The 17720-nt window shown below is 38.1% G+C and overlaps 1 protein-coding gene across 1 annotated transcript; it reads left to right on the top strand.

Moving 5' to 3' along the window:
- Positions 1 to 3487: 3487 nt before the first annotated feature.
- Positions 3488 to 17505, top strand: mxra5a (matrix-remodelling associated 5a). Its single transcript, XM_088913827.1, has 6 exons — positions 3488 to 3666; positions 4088 to 4217; positions 4724 to 5114; positions 6068 to 10288; positions 11198 to 12098; positions 15397 to 17505. Exons 1-6 carry the CDS (start codon positions 3488 to 3490, stop codon positions 17309 to 17311), a joined length of 7737 nt encoding a protein of 2578 aa, XP_088769953.1. The 3' UTR covers positions 17312 to 17505.
- Positions 17506 to 17720: the final 215 nt, after the last annotated feature.

Here is a 17720-nt window from a genome sequence, read left to right as displayed (position 1 = left end):
ATCAATTAGCTAACTGTGTGTGTATTTACAGTACTCAGCTCAAATTGCAAACATGCAGTTTCTGTCATGTTTATTAGATTACATGATCTGAACAGTTTTCATTACAAAAAGCAACACTCATGAATTAACCAACCTGTTGCAGGTCAAGAAACCAAATTCTCCAATTTAAATATGTGCTTGTGATTAAACTCTTATTGATTAAAAATTCAAACCACTGCATTTCCACTGTACATACAAAAATATTATTTGTATTTCAATAGTTGTGATGCAAAGTTTACATAAGCTTTATTAAAAATTTACCTTTTCAGTTTTTATATACAGGTATGGTATTGCTCCAGTCTTTTTACATGTATTTACAGTTATTCAAACAGAAATAAAATGAAAAAGATGTTCTCTATAATGAAGGGGAAAATTGACTGACCACATCTTAGGGGTGATATATGCCTTTCACAGCTAATGTGGCCCCTCCTCTCCAGGACAAATCATCTCATCTTAGAGGCTAAACCTCAGTCTCACTTGCTAGACCTGCTAACAGTGGCTGAGAACAGACGTGTCCCCAAATGCTGGAGTGTACATCCCTTTCCTCAAAGTCAACACCTCAGCTGTACTTCTGACCAGCTAGAAAACTTCTTGCGGCACTGAACGTGGAGTGGGATTTTTTTTTCAAATCATTATTTTCCGGAAGAATTGTCGTTATTAGTATTCCACTGGAAGTTACACTGTTTGGTTTCAATATATAACAAAACGCTAAAACAGTTATAATGCTTTTGCTTAATGCGATTCTCTGTATTTGCAAAAAGTAACACGCAAAGCACATAGTATTCTGATGATCTGGAGAGCGCATTATTTTTATTCAATAGAAAACGGGTGGTATCCTCGGACACTGATGCGGTCTTGATGATTGGATGTCTCTGAATGAACGTTTCGTCTGCACACAGTGGTTTCGAAAAAGGAATACTGGATTGAAATGGACATTTAAGCAATAGGAAAAATGATAAACTTTCATATTGTCTTTCTCCAGCTTCTCGATTTCAAGGTAACTTTTCGTTTTATTTAATCCTGTGCATTTGTGTAGTGTTTTAGAAGGGTGTTAATTGCTAGAGTTATTCACATTTATTTCCATTAAAAAAACTAAAACTTCTAAAAGAGGGGTATGTTTATAAGTAACTGTAGCAACTACTGTAGTACAGTACTGTAGCAACAAGTTGTTTAAATGAAAATGCCAGTGGATAGTTAAAATAATAATAAACGACAGTATTAATACATTTAAGAGTACTGTAAATAAATCGTAACCCTTTTTCTTAGCTATGATGACTTTTAAATCGATAAATTGCTAAATAATTGTTATCCTGTAAATCAGAAGTGCATTGCCAAATTGCAGTGCAGCACCTTTTAAAAGACGTATTAAATAACACAAGCTGTATGTCGCACTATAATAAAATACAATCAAATAAACTTCATTGGTGGTGGGTCATTTTTATTGCAAATTCCATGAAAAAAATAAAGACACAATTGTTGATAGTTTAGAACAATAGATCTTTGTCTGCTTAAGTCATCACACGCACTGTCGGTCAAACTGCATTTGAAATATCCCGAATCGCGAGCTCTAGGCATTACTGGTGGGGCAGTTTTTGTTTGATTATTTTCGTGACTTGGCGACGCTCAAAATTGGACTTATAAAGAAAAACCACATCATTAGTCACTATAGAAAATGGCAATATACTGAATATCGTTTAATGTGTTGGTTTTTTTTTCATTTGAAAACGATCACGTTTGGTACTGTTCTGTCCTTCTTGAGACTATGTCAGGAATAAATTGTCTAAGCGCGCTGAAAGAGCAGGCTTGTATCTTTTGGAACTCTTATTTTCAACTAGAGTTTTTGCGTCACTCTGTAGTATTACTTTAGCCAATTGTTTCCCGGCGGGTGGGTCTATAAGAAGGCAAAAAACAATATTAAAAAGGCCATGGTATCACACAAAAAGGGCGGTTTGAAGTGTCAGAGTCTAAAGTGGTTTCTGTTCACTTTCACTGTCATTCATTCAGGTACTGTACCTGCTTCAGAGTTAAACTGTCGTGTGTATTACATTTGGATAAAATGCTGTCAGTACCATTGGTAGTTTCAAATTACCAGTTTTAGTTTTTTTTAGACTTAATAGTACATGCTGAAGGTACATGTATATATAACTTTCTTCCCAAGTGCATATGAGTCTCTCATATATTGTTGTAATCTAGAAGTGATTCTGTCCCCCCTGAGAAATCTTTGGAGCTCAATTTTTTTTTCCTGTCTGGGACCATTTAACCGTGCAGTTTCCTTGATCTTGATAAGTGGAGGACGTTTCCATGGACTGTTATGGTTCTTGAACTTCCTTAAACCATCTGTAGAAGTTTTATAAAGGGTTTGAGAGTAAAGAAATGAAAACAACCTAGCTCAGCACAAATGTTTAATACAGTGATATTTTGTAGTGTTGGTGCAGCAGCAACATAGCATGTTTTTCAATCTATTGTACTGTAAAGACTGCCTAGATATGTTTAGTGTTTTTTTTTCATTTTATAAATCTAATCTACGGGTGTTCACAAAAAGGATGGACTCAACCTGACCGGATTTTCAAAGCCTAGTGCAATTCAATTAAATCACATCCCTTCTAGGGGTAAAACAAAACCCAAACTTTTGTTGGCTTTTTCATCACCTGCACACCTCTTTATGAATTATGACACTGTGCTTTTTCATTGTGCTTCATATTTTAAGGAATTCTTGAGATTTGTTTTAATTATTATCTACAGTAAACTGTTCTAAAGGTTATATGATGCATTTTCTATTAGAGAATAGAAATGTTTGATTTATTGAATTCCTAAAGTAGTTCCTAAATGTTTAGCTCTATGTGTATATTTAGTGAAATGTTATAGGGAAGAAAATCCACAGGTGCACCAAAACAAAATTCAGTACAGATTAATTTCTTAAGTCAAGATAACTTCACCTTTCACGATTCCAGGAAAAGAACAGACAGGATCACCTACAGTATTGGTAACCTTCAGTAATTGCTATTTTGAAATTAGAAGCATTAATCCAATGGAAACAAAGACAAAATGTTTTGAGATTAGCTGTAAATGCTCTCACTGCAAATTTCCCCCTTACTAGTCAGACATCAAAGTGTAAATTCATCCTAAAATATAAAATATTAATTGAAAGCTTCTCGCTTATGTTACTAAACGATCATCAATCATCTTAGGTTTCTACAGCTAAAGAATGTTTAGCATTTCAAAAGACTCATATCTGCAATGTATTAATTTTTCAATAGAGAAACAATCTAGAATGTGAATCTTCAGCCAACACATTATTTTGGCCTCATGTGTATGGTTAATCTGATTTTAAAAAAACTTAGCGTCAGGCTTCTATTTAAATGTCATTAAATTCTGGACAAAATTATTTTTTGTGATGCAGTGAAAAGGACTCCTGGAAGAAAGACGTGTCCTCAACATTCTGTTGACGATGGGATGTCCTGGCACTCTGTCCTTGGTGCTGATCACAGTGATGGCACTAGCACACACAGGTGTCTCCTGTCCACACCCCTGTGCTTGCTACCTGTCCACAGAGGTGCACTGCACTTTCCGGTCTTTATTATCTGTGCCTGCTGGACTTCCTAAGCATGTGGAACGAATCAATTTAGGGTTGGTAGTTTAATTTCTCACTTTTTCTAATTGATGTTTTATCCATATTCCAGAAAGTTTTCGTTGTAAAAGGGATGGGTGGCAGAGTGAACACAATCTTGTAAATTTAATAAATCTCTTTGGTGTAGCCATGGTAAATCTGATCTTTTATTGGAAACAGCACCAGTCACCTCTAGACTCGTTGAAGAGATTTAGACTTTCTTTAAAGTTTCATTTTACGGCATCCACATTAGAATGTCATATAGAGTTGTTTTTTTATGTGACATTTGTCCTATATTGAATTTAATCATTCATAATTGTATACATTATGCATTTTAAAACTGTAACACAGTGAACATTAGTGTACTTACAGCATCTATTTTAGTGTACTTTAATGCCTTATTTTATATTGTTAATAGTAAAAAATGTTTCCTTATTGAAGGTTTAACACCATTAATAAACTCACAGAAAAGTCTCTGGCTGGATTAAGGAAACTGGAACTTCTTATGATGCATGGGAATGACATCCAATCTATCCCCAATGGAGTCTTCAGAGACCTAAAATCACTGCAGGCAAGACCTTCTACTGTATCTTAATCTCTGTTACATTTAGTTTACAGCAGCATAATGAGTGTAAAATGATCATTTTGAAACATTATGTAGTATTACTGGTACAGAGCCATACTATATTATAGGCCAGATCAAAGTCTTTCACCCACACCAGAATGAGAGAAGACAATGATATATTCTAAGGGCATAAATGGTGAAAAAGTTTAAAATTGATAATTTAGGCTTCAATAAACTGCGCTCATAGCTGCTTGGTGATTTGGCCTATTTTCCTCAAAGTAATTTAAATGTCAATGTATGTTGAATAGTTTCTCTCAGGTGCAGCTAGAAAATCTAGTCTTATCAAACATTTGTTGACTTTCATGATACGACATTCTTAGGTGAGTCTCACTCACACTTTTCTTATCCATAGTACATGATGCACAATCATGCTCCAGACAAAAGACTAGCCAAGTCACAGGTTTACATTTGTCTCCATTTATAATATCAGTGGTCTATCCCTTTTTCTTTAGGTGCTGAAAATGAGTTACAACAAAGTAAATGTGATTACGGGACAGGCCTTTCAGGGCCTGTCCAGTTTGCTCCGACTACACTTAGACCACAACAGGATTGAGTTCATTCACCCGGATGCTTTCAATGGGCTGACGGCACTGCGCCTGCTCCATCTTGAGGGGAACCTCCTTCAGCAGCTCCACCCGAGCACCTTCGTGACCTTCTCATTCTTGCAGCATTTCAAAATCTCCACACTGAAGCACCTGTATTTGTCTGAAAACAGCCTCACTTCGCTGTCCAGACGGATGTTCAAAACAATGCCCCAGCTGGAAAGCCTGTATTTACATGGAAACCCATGGACATGTGACTGCAGATTAAAATGGCTTCTGGACTGGAATAAGCAGTCTGAAGGTAAGTCATTTTTGCCAGGTTTAGCTGATTTTCTATATCTTCTGATGGTATTATTTGAATGGTACCAACCTCTTCTGAGTTGTATTAACTGGCGTCCAGGGTGTACCCTGCCTTGCGCTCGTTGTTTGCCGGTATGCTCCGGCTTCACGTGACAACGTATGGTATAAAGTGGTTTGGCAAATTACATGACATATATAATATTATATATTAATCCTATATAATATAATTATTTATTATGTAATTATATCATACACAGTATAAGGGGATATAATGCTTTATACATCTGTGTATTTATACTTCGGTTATGGTAAATAACTATTGTTAATTTCATTGTATTTGTCTTTCCTCTTGTCTTTCTTTATTCTACCATTGTGTGTGGGGGGTTACAGACCCTGGCTGACCCCTTGTATAAAAATAGGCTCACCTGTCCATCACGAGGAGCCAGGGGTAGAGCTTAGGGTTTTTAACCTGGCCTTCTGGTGTACAAATGTACTCTTATTTATGTGTCATTACACAGCCTGGGTGACTGTAGGCCTGTTGTTTTTTTTTTAAAACCGCTAGCAGAAAAGCGCATTACTGAAACTGCAATTTATTATTTTTGCTGAATATTTCATCTTTTTCTTTTTGTAAATATTTTTTTTTTTCATGCAGCAGAGCACTTTCAGTAAATGGACACCTTTTTACTATCCTTTGTCTGGCCTATATAATTTTATTAGTTATCTGGTTTACTGCCAGGTGGTTTAGTCACAGCACATTGCATTAAACGACATTTTAAAAGGTGAACAATGTGCTACATTATCACTAGCACCTAATTTTTTATAATACCCTTAAAAGTATCCATTGCATACTTATATGAATATATACTGTATGCATACTGTATATATACATATGCATTCACTTTTCTGTTTCTTCAGCCTTGTTTTCTAACACAGCTCAAACTTGTGTCTTTGCAGGTGTCATAAAATGTAAAAAAGATAAAGCATATGACAGAGAACAGCTGTGTCCTGTGTGTTCTACACCAAAAAATGTAAATAAAAAGGACATATTACAACTGGATAATGTTTTCTGCACCAGCCCAGTAATTAGTTCACCATTAAAGGACCATATTGATATGAGGAGGGATGACAGTGAGTTTGAAGGTCTTCCTATGGAACAACACCAAGAGCCCTTTGGAAATATAACACTGAATATGACAGATGAGCATGGAAACAAAGTAGATTTGAAATGTCACATTGCTGAGCCACAAGAGTCAACAAAAATTAATTGGAATCATATCAATTCTCAGCAGATTGCTATCAATATGACCCTGTCACTGGATGTTGAATGCCCAATGGATCGTGCACAATATGAAAAATTATGGAAGCTAATTGCTTATTACAGTGAAGTCCCTGTTCATCTACAGAAAGAGATAATGCTGAGCAAAGAACCCAATTTAAGTTACAGATATAGGCAAGATATTCAAAAAGATGCCTATTATTTCACAGGTGTGAAAGCTAGCATATTATCACAGCCATCGTGGCTAATGCAAACATTTGTCAACATACAGCTAAACAGACTGCAGTCAACTGCAAAGAATGTAAAGCTAATTTTCAACACTCAGTTTTCACAAACTCTAGACACAGAGATTATAAGAAGGCAAAAAAGTAGGTGGGTCATGATCGAGTCTAAAAATGACAGCAGAACTGTGATGAGTGTTGTCAAAGGGAACTTGTGCCAACTGGATTGTAAAGTCCTGAGTTCTGGAGATCCATTGATACAGTGGATGCTACCAGATGGATCTAAAGTAGCAGCACCATTTAACAGTGGAGACAGCAGGATTGCTGTCACTAGCAATGGAAGGTTGATTATCAAAGCAGTAGATCACTCTGATTCAGGGGTTTACCATTGTATTGCACAAGTGAAGGGTGACATTGATATAATGGCCTTTCGCATTTCTGTAGAAGAAGTACCAGGCCCAATTCTAGGAAACGAAGAGGGCTCTGTAACTAAATCAGTAGGTGAGCCCATCACCTTGCCTTGTGCTGCCTCTGCTATCCCAGAGGCTGAAATCAACTGGATTCTTCCCAGCAGCAGTATATTGAACATCAGATCAAATTCCAGCCGGGCATACGTGTTGGAGAATGGAACTTTATTCATACCACAGACCCAGTTAACAGATAATGGACACTACAAGTGTGTAGCTATAAACAAACATGGTGTTGATTCATTTGCTACCAATGTAATTCTTACAAGAATGAAAATGTCACAGCCATTAAGAAAATTCCCATTAAGGCCACAACCTGCAGCTGGTGGTCCGACCAAAATTAAAGCCTTATTACGAGATGATGAAGAGTCTTCTGGTGATGCCAATTTTCAAGAGCTCCCTAAAAAAGAATCTAGCAGTTTAAATTCACATGGTACAAGAAGAGGCCACAAAAACAACATACGTGGGCAACCACTCATAAATTATAAAAGAAAGTTAAAAACTAAGAATAGATTAAGACAGTCAAAAGGTTCCAAGGCAGAAAAAGGTCAACATTCATTTGAAACCCGGAGAAGAGTTACCATGTCAAATAAGAAAATTGATCCACAACAGTGGGCAGACATTCTGGCAAAGGTTCGTGAAAAAACGGTTCTGAAAACAACACCATCACCCTCAGTATATAGCACTGCAACAACAAGAAAAACAGCATCTGGAAATATGCGGTTCGAATCTTCAGACAACACTGAAGGATCTTCTATCGATGACACTCATCTTCAAGAGGAAGGCTTGTTTTTGATCACTACACCCAAAAGTCATGTAAAACATCCTCAAGAAACTGTGGTGACAGAGCCCACTTTTACAAAGGACCACACCAATGGCATCTACCAAATCCCTGCATCCACCACTAATACTGACTTTTTAAATGTTGTGACGCCAAATACTCATATTTTAAAGACAACATCTGGTCCTGAGGAAACAAAGTATGTTGTTACTGATTTTAAAGACCACAGTGAGAATGATCTAAATACGTTAAGGACAAACACATTATATAATACGGATTTACAAGAAAGTCAGAATTACTCTTTGGAAAACAAATTTGCTTATACTGTTTCAAATTTCCCATTAAGCTCTGCAAGTATGGACTATTCTGAAACAAATGATAAAACCAATCTTCCCATAAGCTCAAAACTAAGTGAAGAGGCAATTCAAAACACAGCAAATTCACCCAGTGTTGGACCAACAGTGCCGACTGTAAAAGTCAGAGACAGTACTGTAAAACTTAATGAAAAATCCAAACTTAAAACAAACTCAGTCGATGGAAGCAAACATGAAGACATTAATGAACAACAGCACGTCAGCTCACATCATACTACATTTACCACAGTCGCTGCAATGGCCTCACCGACTATCAGTTCTACAATAGCCTCCAGTACTGCTACTGTGAAAACTCACATGACTCCTACTTACCCACGGTCTAGACACCCAGTATATACACGGAGGAGGTTTGGTGGCAGAAGAAGACCCAACAAAATAAGAACCAGGCCCAACAATATTGGACCACCTCTACGTGTTCCCTCAGCAAAAACATGGCTCAGTTTATTCCCTACAACTGAAAGATCCCTTTCACCAGCTCTTGGTCTCACCACTGTAACTCCCAAACTACAAATCTATGCAGTGGCCAAGACTACAGTAACTAATGCTGACAATCAGAGACCCACCACCTCTGCTCCTTTTATGACTCATCCAATAACAATGGACAGTCATTATCAGACAGAAATGACAATATCTAGAAACCATGAATTATATAATAAAAAACATGCAGCTACTACATCAGACACCCTAGAATCCAAATCAGTTTCTACAGTGGTTTCAAAATGTTCAGCTGTTGTAGAAAAAGAAAATAAAACTACAGATGCTAGTGAAATAATTCCTACTCCTACTGTTACCACTGTGATCCATCACCAGAAGTTTATAGACACTGCTCTTACAACAGTAAATATGTCTGATGTGAGCAGCAATAAAAATACTGCTAAAAATATTAGTACTACAGCCAGTCCTGGAGATTTCCCACAGACGTCTTACACAGAGCTAGAATTGGCAGTGGAAAAGGATCTCACAAAGCCCAATATTCAGAAGGAATCCACTCATTCCAGAGAAACATCCATCACCAGAGAAGGTACACAAAAAGTGCCAGATCAACCTTCAGCTCAACCTACAAGTGACAGCCCTACAAAAACCCAAAATAAAGTCAGAAGACCACAAGAAGCCCCATCCCTAAAAATCCATAAAAAAATTAATTCTTCTGAAAAAGCAGAGGGAAAGAAGAACAAAGTAACCCTTCAAATTCCAACAAATAAACCTAATCTGAGGTACAATTCCAATGAAGGATCTATTCTGACTAGAATCATAGAACTAACGACAAGGCCTCTAGATGTATCCACCCCAGGCTTCAAACAAAACCCTAAAAATAACACTTCTGTCACCAGCAGGCCAGAGGTAATGTTAACAGCAACAAAGGTTCCACCACCAAGGAGAAATGATGTCTCTTATGTCGTGACAACCACTGCTCCTCCAAGACTTAAACCAACAGCACGTGTCCCAGATGCTCATTCCAACAGGGTACAAACTGGGCCAGCAGCTGGTTCAAGAAGCTCTGCGTCAAATAACATTCCTGAAAGACAAGGACAAGATTTAAGAGTCCCCAGCATAAACCAAAGGTACCCCTATTCCTGGAACAATAGATATCCTTTTATAGTGCACAGACCAGATCCCTTAAAAACACCAGCTCGGACCAAACCACCCCTAACTACCCCCGCAACCCTTCCCAAAGAATCAAGGCCTGGCTCACTTGTTACTTCTAAACCTACTGCTCCCAAGACAGAAATGCCAATGTATGAGACAACACCAAGAAGAACAACTTTCAATACTCCTATCAGCACAACAACAATAACTACATCTCTGCAGACAACTGCTGCCTGGCATAAACAAAGGCCGCCATCCACTCCTTTTGTCCAAAAATCTGAAAGTACCACCCAGAAAGTATCCACCAAGCCTCAACGGCCTCCTAATGTACAAATCCGCCAAATGAAACCTAGAATCACCACACATAATCTTCAGACAGTATCAGTGCATGCTGAAAAGGATGCTGAATTGCCCTGTGATACTGTAGGGGAACCTAAACCATTTCTTACTTGGACTAAAATTTCCACTGGTAAGTACAGTATAGGCATTTTCTAACACTTCTGTCCGCTTTCGGTAAAGATATATGTGTCCATACATGTTTATTTATCCTCTTAGCCTTTGGTGTACATTCATGGAAGTCAACGATTGGAGCCCCTAGTGATGAACTAAATGAACAATTCTCATAGAGATTGCTGGCTAGCCCCATAACATCACTACTATCTGTGGCCAGGCACTCCAAGTATTATGGAAGTACTGAATAGAGCTGCAGACTTTCTCTCATTGAAATCGAGCTTTGCTCTTTCTATTTTGAAATTGTAGTGTGAAAGGAAGTGATCACTACAACAGGATGTGTCAGTGGAACTGCAGAAGCAAATTTGAGTATATTACTGCTAGAAATTCTAGTTTGTAAATTTTATATACAGGTATATATACACTGCATATATACAGTATAAGGAGTCTGTTCTGTCATAAATTCCCGTCATTTTTCCTGTCAAAAATTCAAATACAGTACTTAAAGTCTTAAGAATTACAAATAATTAAAACCATATTTTGAAATCATTTTCACATGGTTCTTGTTTCTTCAAACCACAGATGTCTATAATATTCTCCCAAATGTTATTTAGGCTTTTTTATCTTTACGCACCTTGTTGTATGTCTACAGTAAGTTACAATGCTTAATTAGGATAAATTAAATAAAAGTGTTGTGTTGTGCACTTGGCAAAGACTTAATTCACTGATTTACGGAATGGTTTACAATGTCTAAATATCATTTGCTAGAAAATCTGGAGTAAAATTACATAAATGATTTGATGGTCTTTTCTGACACTGGTGATAGAGGACACGTTGTGTTTTGCACATTAATGTAAAGGTCTAGACCACTTTCTCCTGTTGTAGTATTATATGCAAAGGTACATTTAAAATGTGTGAATTTTTGCAGGAGCTGTGATGGCACTGAATACAAAGATACAGCGATTCGAAGTTCTGAAGAATGGGACTTTAGTCATTCAAAACGCTCAGCTTCAGGACCGTGGACAGTACCTTTGCACTGCACAAAACCAGCACGGTGTGGATAAAATGGTGGTCACACTCATTGTCCTGGCTCAGCAGCCCGGAATTCTGCAGCCCCGCCACCAGGATGTTACTGCTTATCTTGGAAGCAGTGTGGACCTGGACTGCAAGGCACATGGATTGCCAACTCCTCATATATCATGGGTACTTCCAGACAGAACAATGCTACGTGTTGCCAGCAATACTGAGGAACGATTAATGCTCCTAGGGAATGGAACTCTGAGGATTAAATACACCAACTTCCCAGACAGAGGAACTTACAAATGCATAGCAAGCAATGCTGCCGGAGCCGAAACTCTGTCCGTCAGGCTTCATATTGCTGCCTTGCCGCCTATGATTCAACAGCACAGGCATGAGAACGTTAGTGTCTCAGAGGGTCAGACCGTGTACATTCACTGCACAGCTAAAGCCGCCCCTCAGCCTAGCATTCGCTGGATCATCTTTGACGGGACGCAGGTTCGGCCCTCCCAGTTCGTGAATGGCAACCTCTTTGTTTTTCCCAATGGAACCCTTTACATACGAAACCTACTGCCCAGAGACAGTGGGCATTATGAGTGCGTGGCAAGCAACACCGTTGGGGCATCAAGGAGAACCATAAGCTTAGTGGTGAAGAAGAGCTCCTCCACTGCCAAAATCACCTTGTCTTCTCCTACCAGAACAGACGTCTCCTATGGAGGTCAGCTGCGCCTGGACTGCTCTGCCTCTGGGGACCCGGGTCCAAGAATAATATGGAGAGTCCCTTCTAAAAAGCTGGTGGATGCGCATTACAGGTACACATTTTTTTATCAGAAAAAGACAGCTTTGAATTATAAAATAGTTTTTCACTGACTTTATTTTGCTTTGAAAGATTTTGCTTATGAGAAAAAGTGGTCACGGTGGCGCAGTGGTTAGCATTGCTGCTTTGCAGCACTGCGACCCCGGGTTCAATTGCAATTTCAGATAGATCTGGAAAGCTACCTGTGTGGAGTTTGTATGGTCTCCCCACTGTTTGTGTGAGTTTCATCCCACAGTCCAAAAACATACTGGTAGGTTAACTGGCTTCTGGGAAAATTGGTCCTAGGTGTCAGTGTGTGTACGCAACTGTTTACCTTGGGATGGACTAGCATCCCATTCAGGGTGCATCCCGCCTTGTGCCTGTTGCTTGCTGAGATAGGCTTTGGCTCCCCCTAAATTAGAAGAAGAGGTTAGAAACTGGCTATAATATCTGGTCACAATAGAAAGAGTGGTTCTTCATTCACCTGTTATAATGTTATTGGTTGCAAATATGTACTATGTAATACCTTGCCTAAATAGTATGTCTGCTAAATTTGTGCACCTGCACAGAGCACAGTTATTTTCTTTGCAGATGCATTTTTACTGAAAACTAAAAGCACACAGAAATGCTTTTCATTTAGTTACTGATAGAGATGCGATAAAAGGCTGACTATGCCATTTCAATAAATACCGTAAATTTGATGGAGAATATTTTGGGCAGTTTTACATGTAATGTTGGTTTGAGTCAATCAATAATAAAGAGAGCCTATCATTTGTCAAATAAATCAGAAGGCATATCTATTTTGATTTCTCATATTCTGAATCTGTCTTGATGTACAATAAGTTATAGAGAAAAGATAGCAAACAAAAACGTTTTAAAGATGATGCAGAGAATATTATATAGCATAATTTACAACATTCTGTCCATATCAATTATTTTAATATTAATTAATTCTCAAAAGTATGTACATAATCCATTGCAAACATTGAGGCGATATTACCACAAAATGTGCACTGAAATAGCACAATTGCAAAACATAAAAAGTAAAGGATACATTCTTCATTATACTGCATCTTTCTAGACGTTTTTAAGAACTTCTTTGTATTCTAAATACAGAATATTCCTAGGCTATGTTTTCACAGTCAGTTCTTGCACAGACCTGTCAATGACAGATTATATCTTGTCCTGGATATATAGTTTCACCTGGAAGAAGTGTTGCTTTTTTGACAGAGCATGCAAAGCATTTTAGGTGTCAAACTATTCCCTCCCCTCAGGCATGTACATACTGTACAAGAACAAAAACAAATTATACACATAGTCTACTTCCAGGCTTGCAAAGATAATATTTTTTACAACTGGAGAGCCACATACATCTTTCAGGTCAATGCTTAGACTTTTGTGCATAGCACTAGTAAAACCTCCAGACAGGGCAATGAATTGGAATAATAAAAGCTATTAATTGCTAGAGGACATTAGTCCATCTAGTCTGTGTGGATGTTAGTAGGTGTTAGTAGGTGATTGATTTAAGGCTTTCACTCACTTCTTGAAGGAAGCCAAAGTATCAGCTTTAGGAATGTAGTTTGGTAACTTCCCCATAGCCTTTTGGGTAAAGAGGTTCTTACTTTTATCTGTCTAAAAGCACCTCCCTTAGTTTCTGCTTGTTTTTTTCTGGTTTGAGTCTTAGTATTGATTCTGAAGATGTCCTTTGTGTAATTTGAAGATGCCTTTGAGGAGTTTTAAGTTCTTAAATCAAATCCCTGCTCTCTGTTCAAGACTTAAATTATAAGTGTAGGACATCCCTTAAGCCCAATAATTTTAGAAGAACTGACACTGAAGTTCTAGAAAAGCAATGTCATCTTAAAGTTAATGAACTATTGGATTAATGGTATTTCTCCTATTGTACTTACAGTAAGGAAATGAAGGATTTAGCTAGTCCTCTTGCCAGGACATTTCAGCTTTCACTTGTGGTTGGGTCTGTGGTATTCTCAAAATGAAGAATTGCAAATGTGGGGACAAAAGTAAAGAAAAACATTGACCAATCAGTCCTACAACAGTAAAGTGAAAACCTGTGGAAACTATAGAGACAAACTAGAATAATACTTAAGAGACAGTCATCATGGATTTAGAAAGGGAAGATAAAACTAAATTATACAACATTATGTATTTCAATATAAAGAAAGGTTTTGTAGAAAACCAAAATAAAAAAACAGTTAATTCTCAAACTAAAAGACACAGGAATCCAAGGTAATGCATGTACTGTACATGGATCAAGAACTGTTTAACAGGAAGCAACTAGTCATAAGGGGGATAGCCTCTAACTGGGCAAATATAAGAAATGGTGTGGAGCAGGCATCTGCTTTAGGTCCTTTGCTCTTCCTGATCTTTGTCAATGATTGTGATAGGCATAGCAAATTAAATTTGTAAAATGTTTGTCAAAATGTGATACAAAACTAAGAGATCAGGGCAAAAGCAGAAGCAATAAGAAGGGAATTAGAAAAAGACACAATCATGAAGTGGTCAGGGACTTGGAAAATTAAATGGAACATTGATAAGTGAAAATTGATCCATGATCCATGCAGGAATTAAGAGTATACATTACACCACATGAGTAATTTAGAGCTTCATGTTGTAATTTAGAGCATTATGCATGAAGGAATATACTGTAGGTGCTTACAGTATGTAGATTCTGCTATGTTGTCATCAATACCATATGGTAAAGCAATAAAAAGACGAACAAAAGCCTTGAATAAGCACCTTTTAGAACATTTATTTCTGGTCACCAAAGAAAGGATATTACAGTCTTAGAATGAGGGGAACAACAAGCATTATTTTTGTTTCCCTTGCCCAACATTATTTATTTTTGTCTCAGGAGATTGTCATATGCAGACTGGATCAAGAGGCCAAATGTCTTTAGTTTACAGCAAAGGAGATTGAGAGGAGATTTGATTCTCTGCATAAAAGTGAATTAAGTCCCATATTTATGTTATGTTAAACTCTGGAGTAAAAAATATTGTGGGATCATTCTCGAAACTAGAAAAATAATAATTTTAAGGCAGAGAACATAAATACAAAGTATTGTAAATACTGTATCTGGAGAAGGTATCCAAGTAAGGTGGTTGACTCCCAAACTCTACATACTGTAAATTGAGATCTTACTCATGCATTGTAATTTGCAATTCACTTTTAATGCAACAATCCATGGTTAATATTCTAGATTTTAATTATATATCATAACATATTATTTGCATCTATTAGAGCAGGAATCTTCCTGCTGTATGTTCACTGGTCTAACGATTTGTTTTTCCATGTTTTAGTTTCGATCCAAGAATAAAAGTCCACAACAATGGTACCTTGGTTGTCCAGAAGGTCACGGAGAAGGATGAGGGAGATTACTTATGTGTGGCAAGAAACAAGATGGGAGATGATTACGTGGTGCTTAAAGTTAGCGTAATGATGAAACCAGCAAAGATTGAACACAAGCAACAGGCAAAGCAACAACACAAGGTGATGTATGGAGGAAACTTGAAGGTGGACTGCATAGCATCAGGCCTTCCCAACCCTGAAATTAAATGGGGTCTACCTGATGGTACAACAGTCAACAGTGTCATGCAATCCGATGATAGTGGAATACGTACAAAAAGGTACGTTGTGTTCAACAATGGAACTCTCTATTTCAATGAAGTTGGGATGAAAGAGGAAGGGGATTACACATGTTATGCGGAAAACCAAATAGGAAAGGATGAAATGAAAGTGCATGTGAAGGTGGTGGCAGATTCCCCTGCCATTATGAATAAAACTTTCTCCACTGTTCAAGTGCCATATGGAGATGCAGTTTCATTGAAGTGCGATGCGAAAGGGGAGCCAACACCTGTCATAACATGGCTCTCTCCAACAAACCGCATCATTCCGTCTTCATCGGATAAGTACCAGGTACACAATGATGGTACACTTTTCATACAGAAGGTCCAAAGGTTTGACAATGGTAACTATACCTGCACTGCCATAAACACTGTAGGGCAGGACAAGAAGGTTACAAGAGTAGAAGTCCTGGTCTCTTCACCTTCCATCAATGGGGTAAGTGGAGTGATGAACACAATCAAAGAACAAGCCATCAAAGAGCAGCGCAAATTCTTAGACTGCAAGGCTGAGGGGATCCCAGTACCTCGTGTGATGTGGGTTTTGCCAGAAAATGTTGTCCTTCCTGCTCCCTACTATGGAAGCAGCATTACAGTTCATCTCAATGGTACCCTTGACATAAGGTCCCTAAAAAAAGCAGATTCAATCCAGCTGGTCTGTATTGCACGCAATGAAGGTGGGGAGGCTAGGCTGACAGTACACCTTGATGTAACTGACAGCCTGGAGAAACCGGAGCTGAAGAGCCCCAAAACTGAGACTCTGCCACTAACTATTGGCAACACGATAAGGATAAACTGCTCTGTTGAGGGCAAACCAGCTCCAGAAACTATTTGGATCCTTCCCAATGGTTCCCGACTTTCTAGTGGCAAACAGTTATCAAAATTCTATCACAAACCAGATGGAGCCCTTTATATTAGCAATCCTTCCCTCTCTGAAGTGGGTATTTATCGTTGCTCAGCGAAAAATCCAGCAGGACAGGTTGAAAGAATAGTTGTACTAGAAATAGGGAAAAAGCCAGACATCACTAACAAACACAGTTCCTTGGTGAGTATCATTAATGGAGAAAATCTGCAGCTCCACTGTATGTCTGAGGGGAACCCACAACCCAGGTTATTCTGGACGCTTCCCAGCGGCATGGTTCTAACCAGCCCTCAAAGAGCGGGCCGCTACGCGGTATGGCCAAACGGCACACTCACAGTTCAGCAAGCCTCCGTGTATGACCGAGGAACGTATTCTTGTAGGTCAGTCAATGAATATGGGACAGCAGTGTTGAATGTTCCAGTAATCGTTATAGCATATCCCCCCAGAATCACCAGCGGCCCTGCACCAGTGATATACGCTAGAACCGGAGTTGCAATCCAATTGAACTGTATGGCCATTGGCATTCCGAAGGCTGAGGTAATGTGGGAAATGCCAGATAAAACACGTCTTACTGCAACTGCTCAAGCGCGGCTGTTTGGAAACAAGTATCTGCATCCTCAGGGTTCCTTAATCATTCAGAACCCTTCCACCAGAGACACTGGGTTTTACAAGTGCACTGCAAAAAATGTCATCGGTACCGATTCAAAAGCAACATTTGTACATGTGTTTTGATTTTTGAGTACATTGTTAATGTATGCCCGAGAAACTGCCAAGATAAGTGCAGAGAATACTGAAACTTAAAAGCTTTATCAGAAATGTAATAACTGTTTTCACAAGGTTCAAGGTCAGTGTAAACACAAAATCAATCAGAGGAAAAGCACAAAAGGATTCAAAGCCTTGTACTGTATTGTACCATAATCTGAAAAAAAAAACATAAAGTAAATATACTGAGAAAATGTATTTTTTAAAAATACTAGTATATTAGTTCAGTTGAGCCAAAAAGACTACTCCAATATTTTATACACTGCAGTTACTATTGTAGCTTCAAATGATGTTACTAACCTTAGTATTACTTAATTTAGCTTATTTTTAAATCTGACAATGACAGGCAATGTCAAAAATCATGGTAAATGCAAATGCA

Source organism: Atractosteus spatula, chromosome 4, assembly GCF_055471065.1.
Source record: "Atractosteus spatula isolate fAtrSpa1 chromosome 4, fAtrSpa1.hap1, whole genome shotgun sequence".
NCBI lineage: Eukaryota > Metazoa > Chordata > Actinopteri > Semionotiformes > Lepisosteidae > Atractosteus > Atractosteus spatula.
This window is presented reverse-complemented; position numbering and strand designations above follow the sequence as displayed.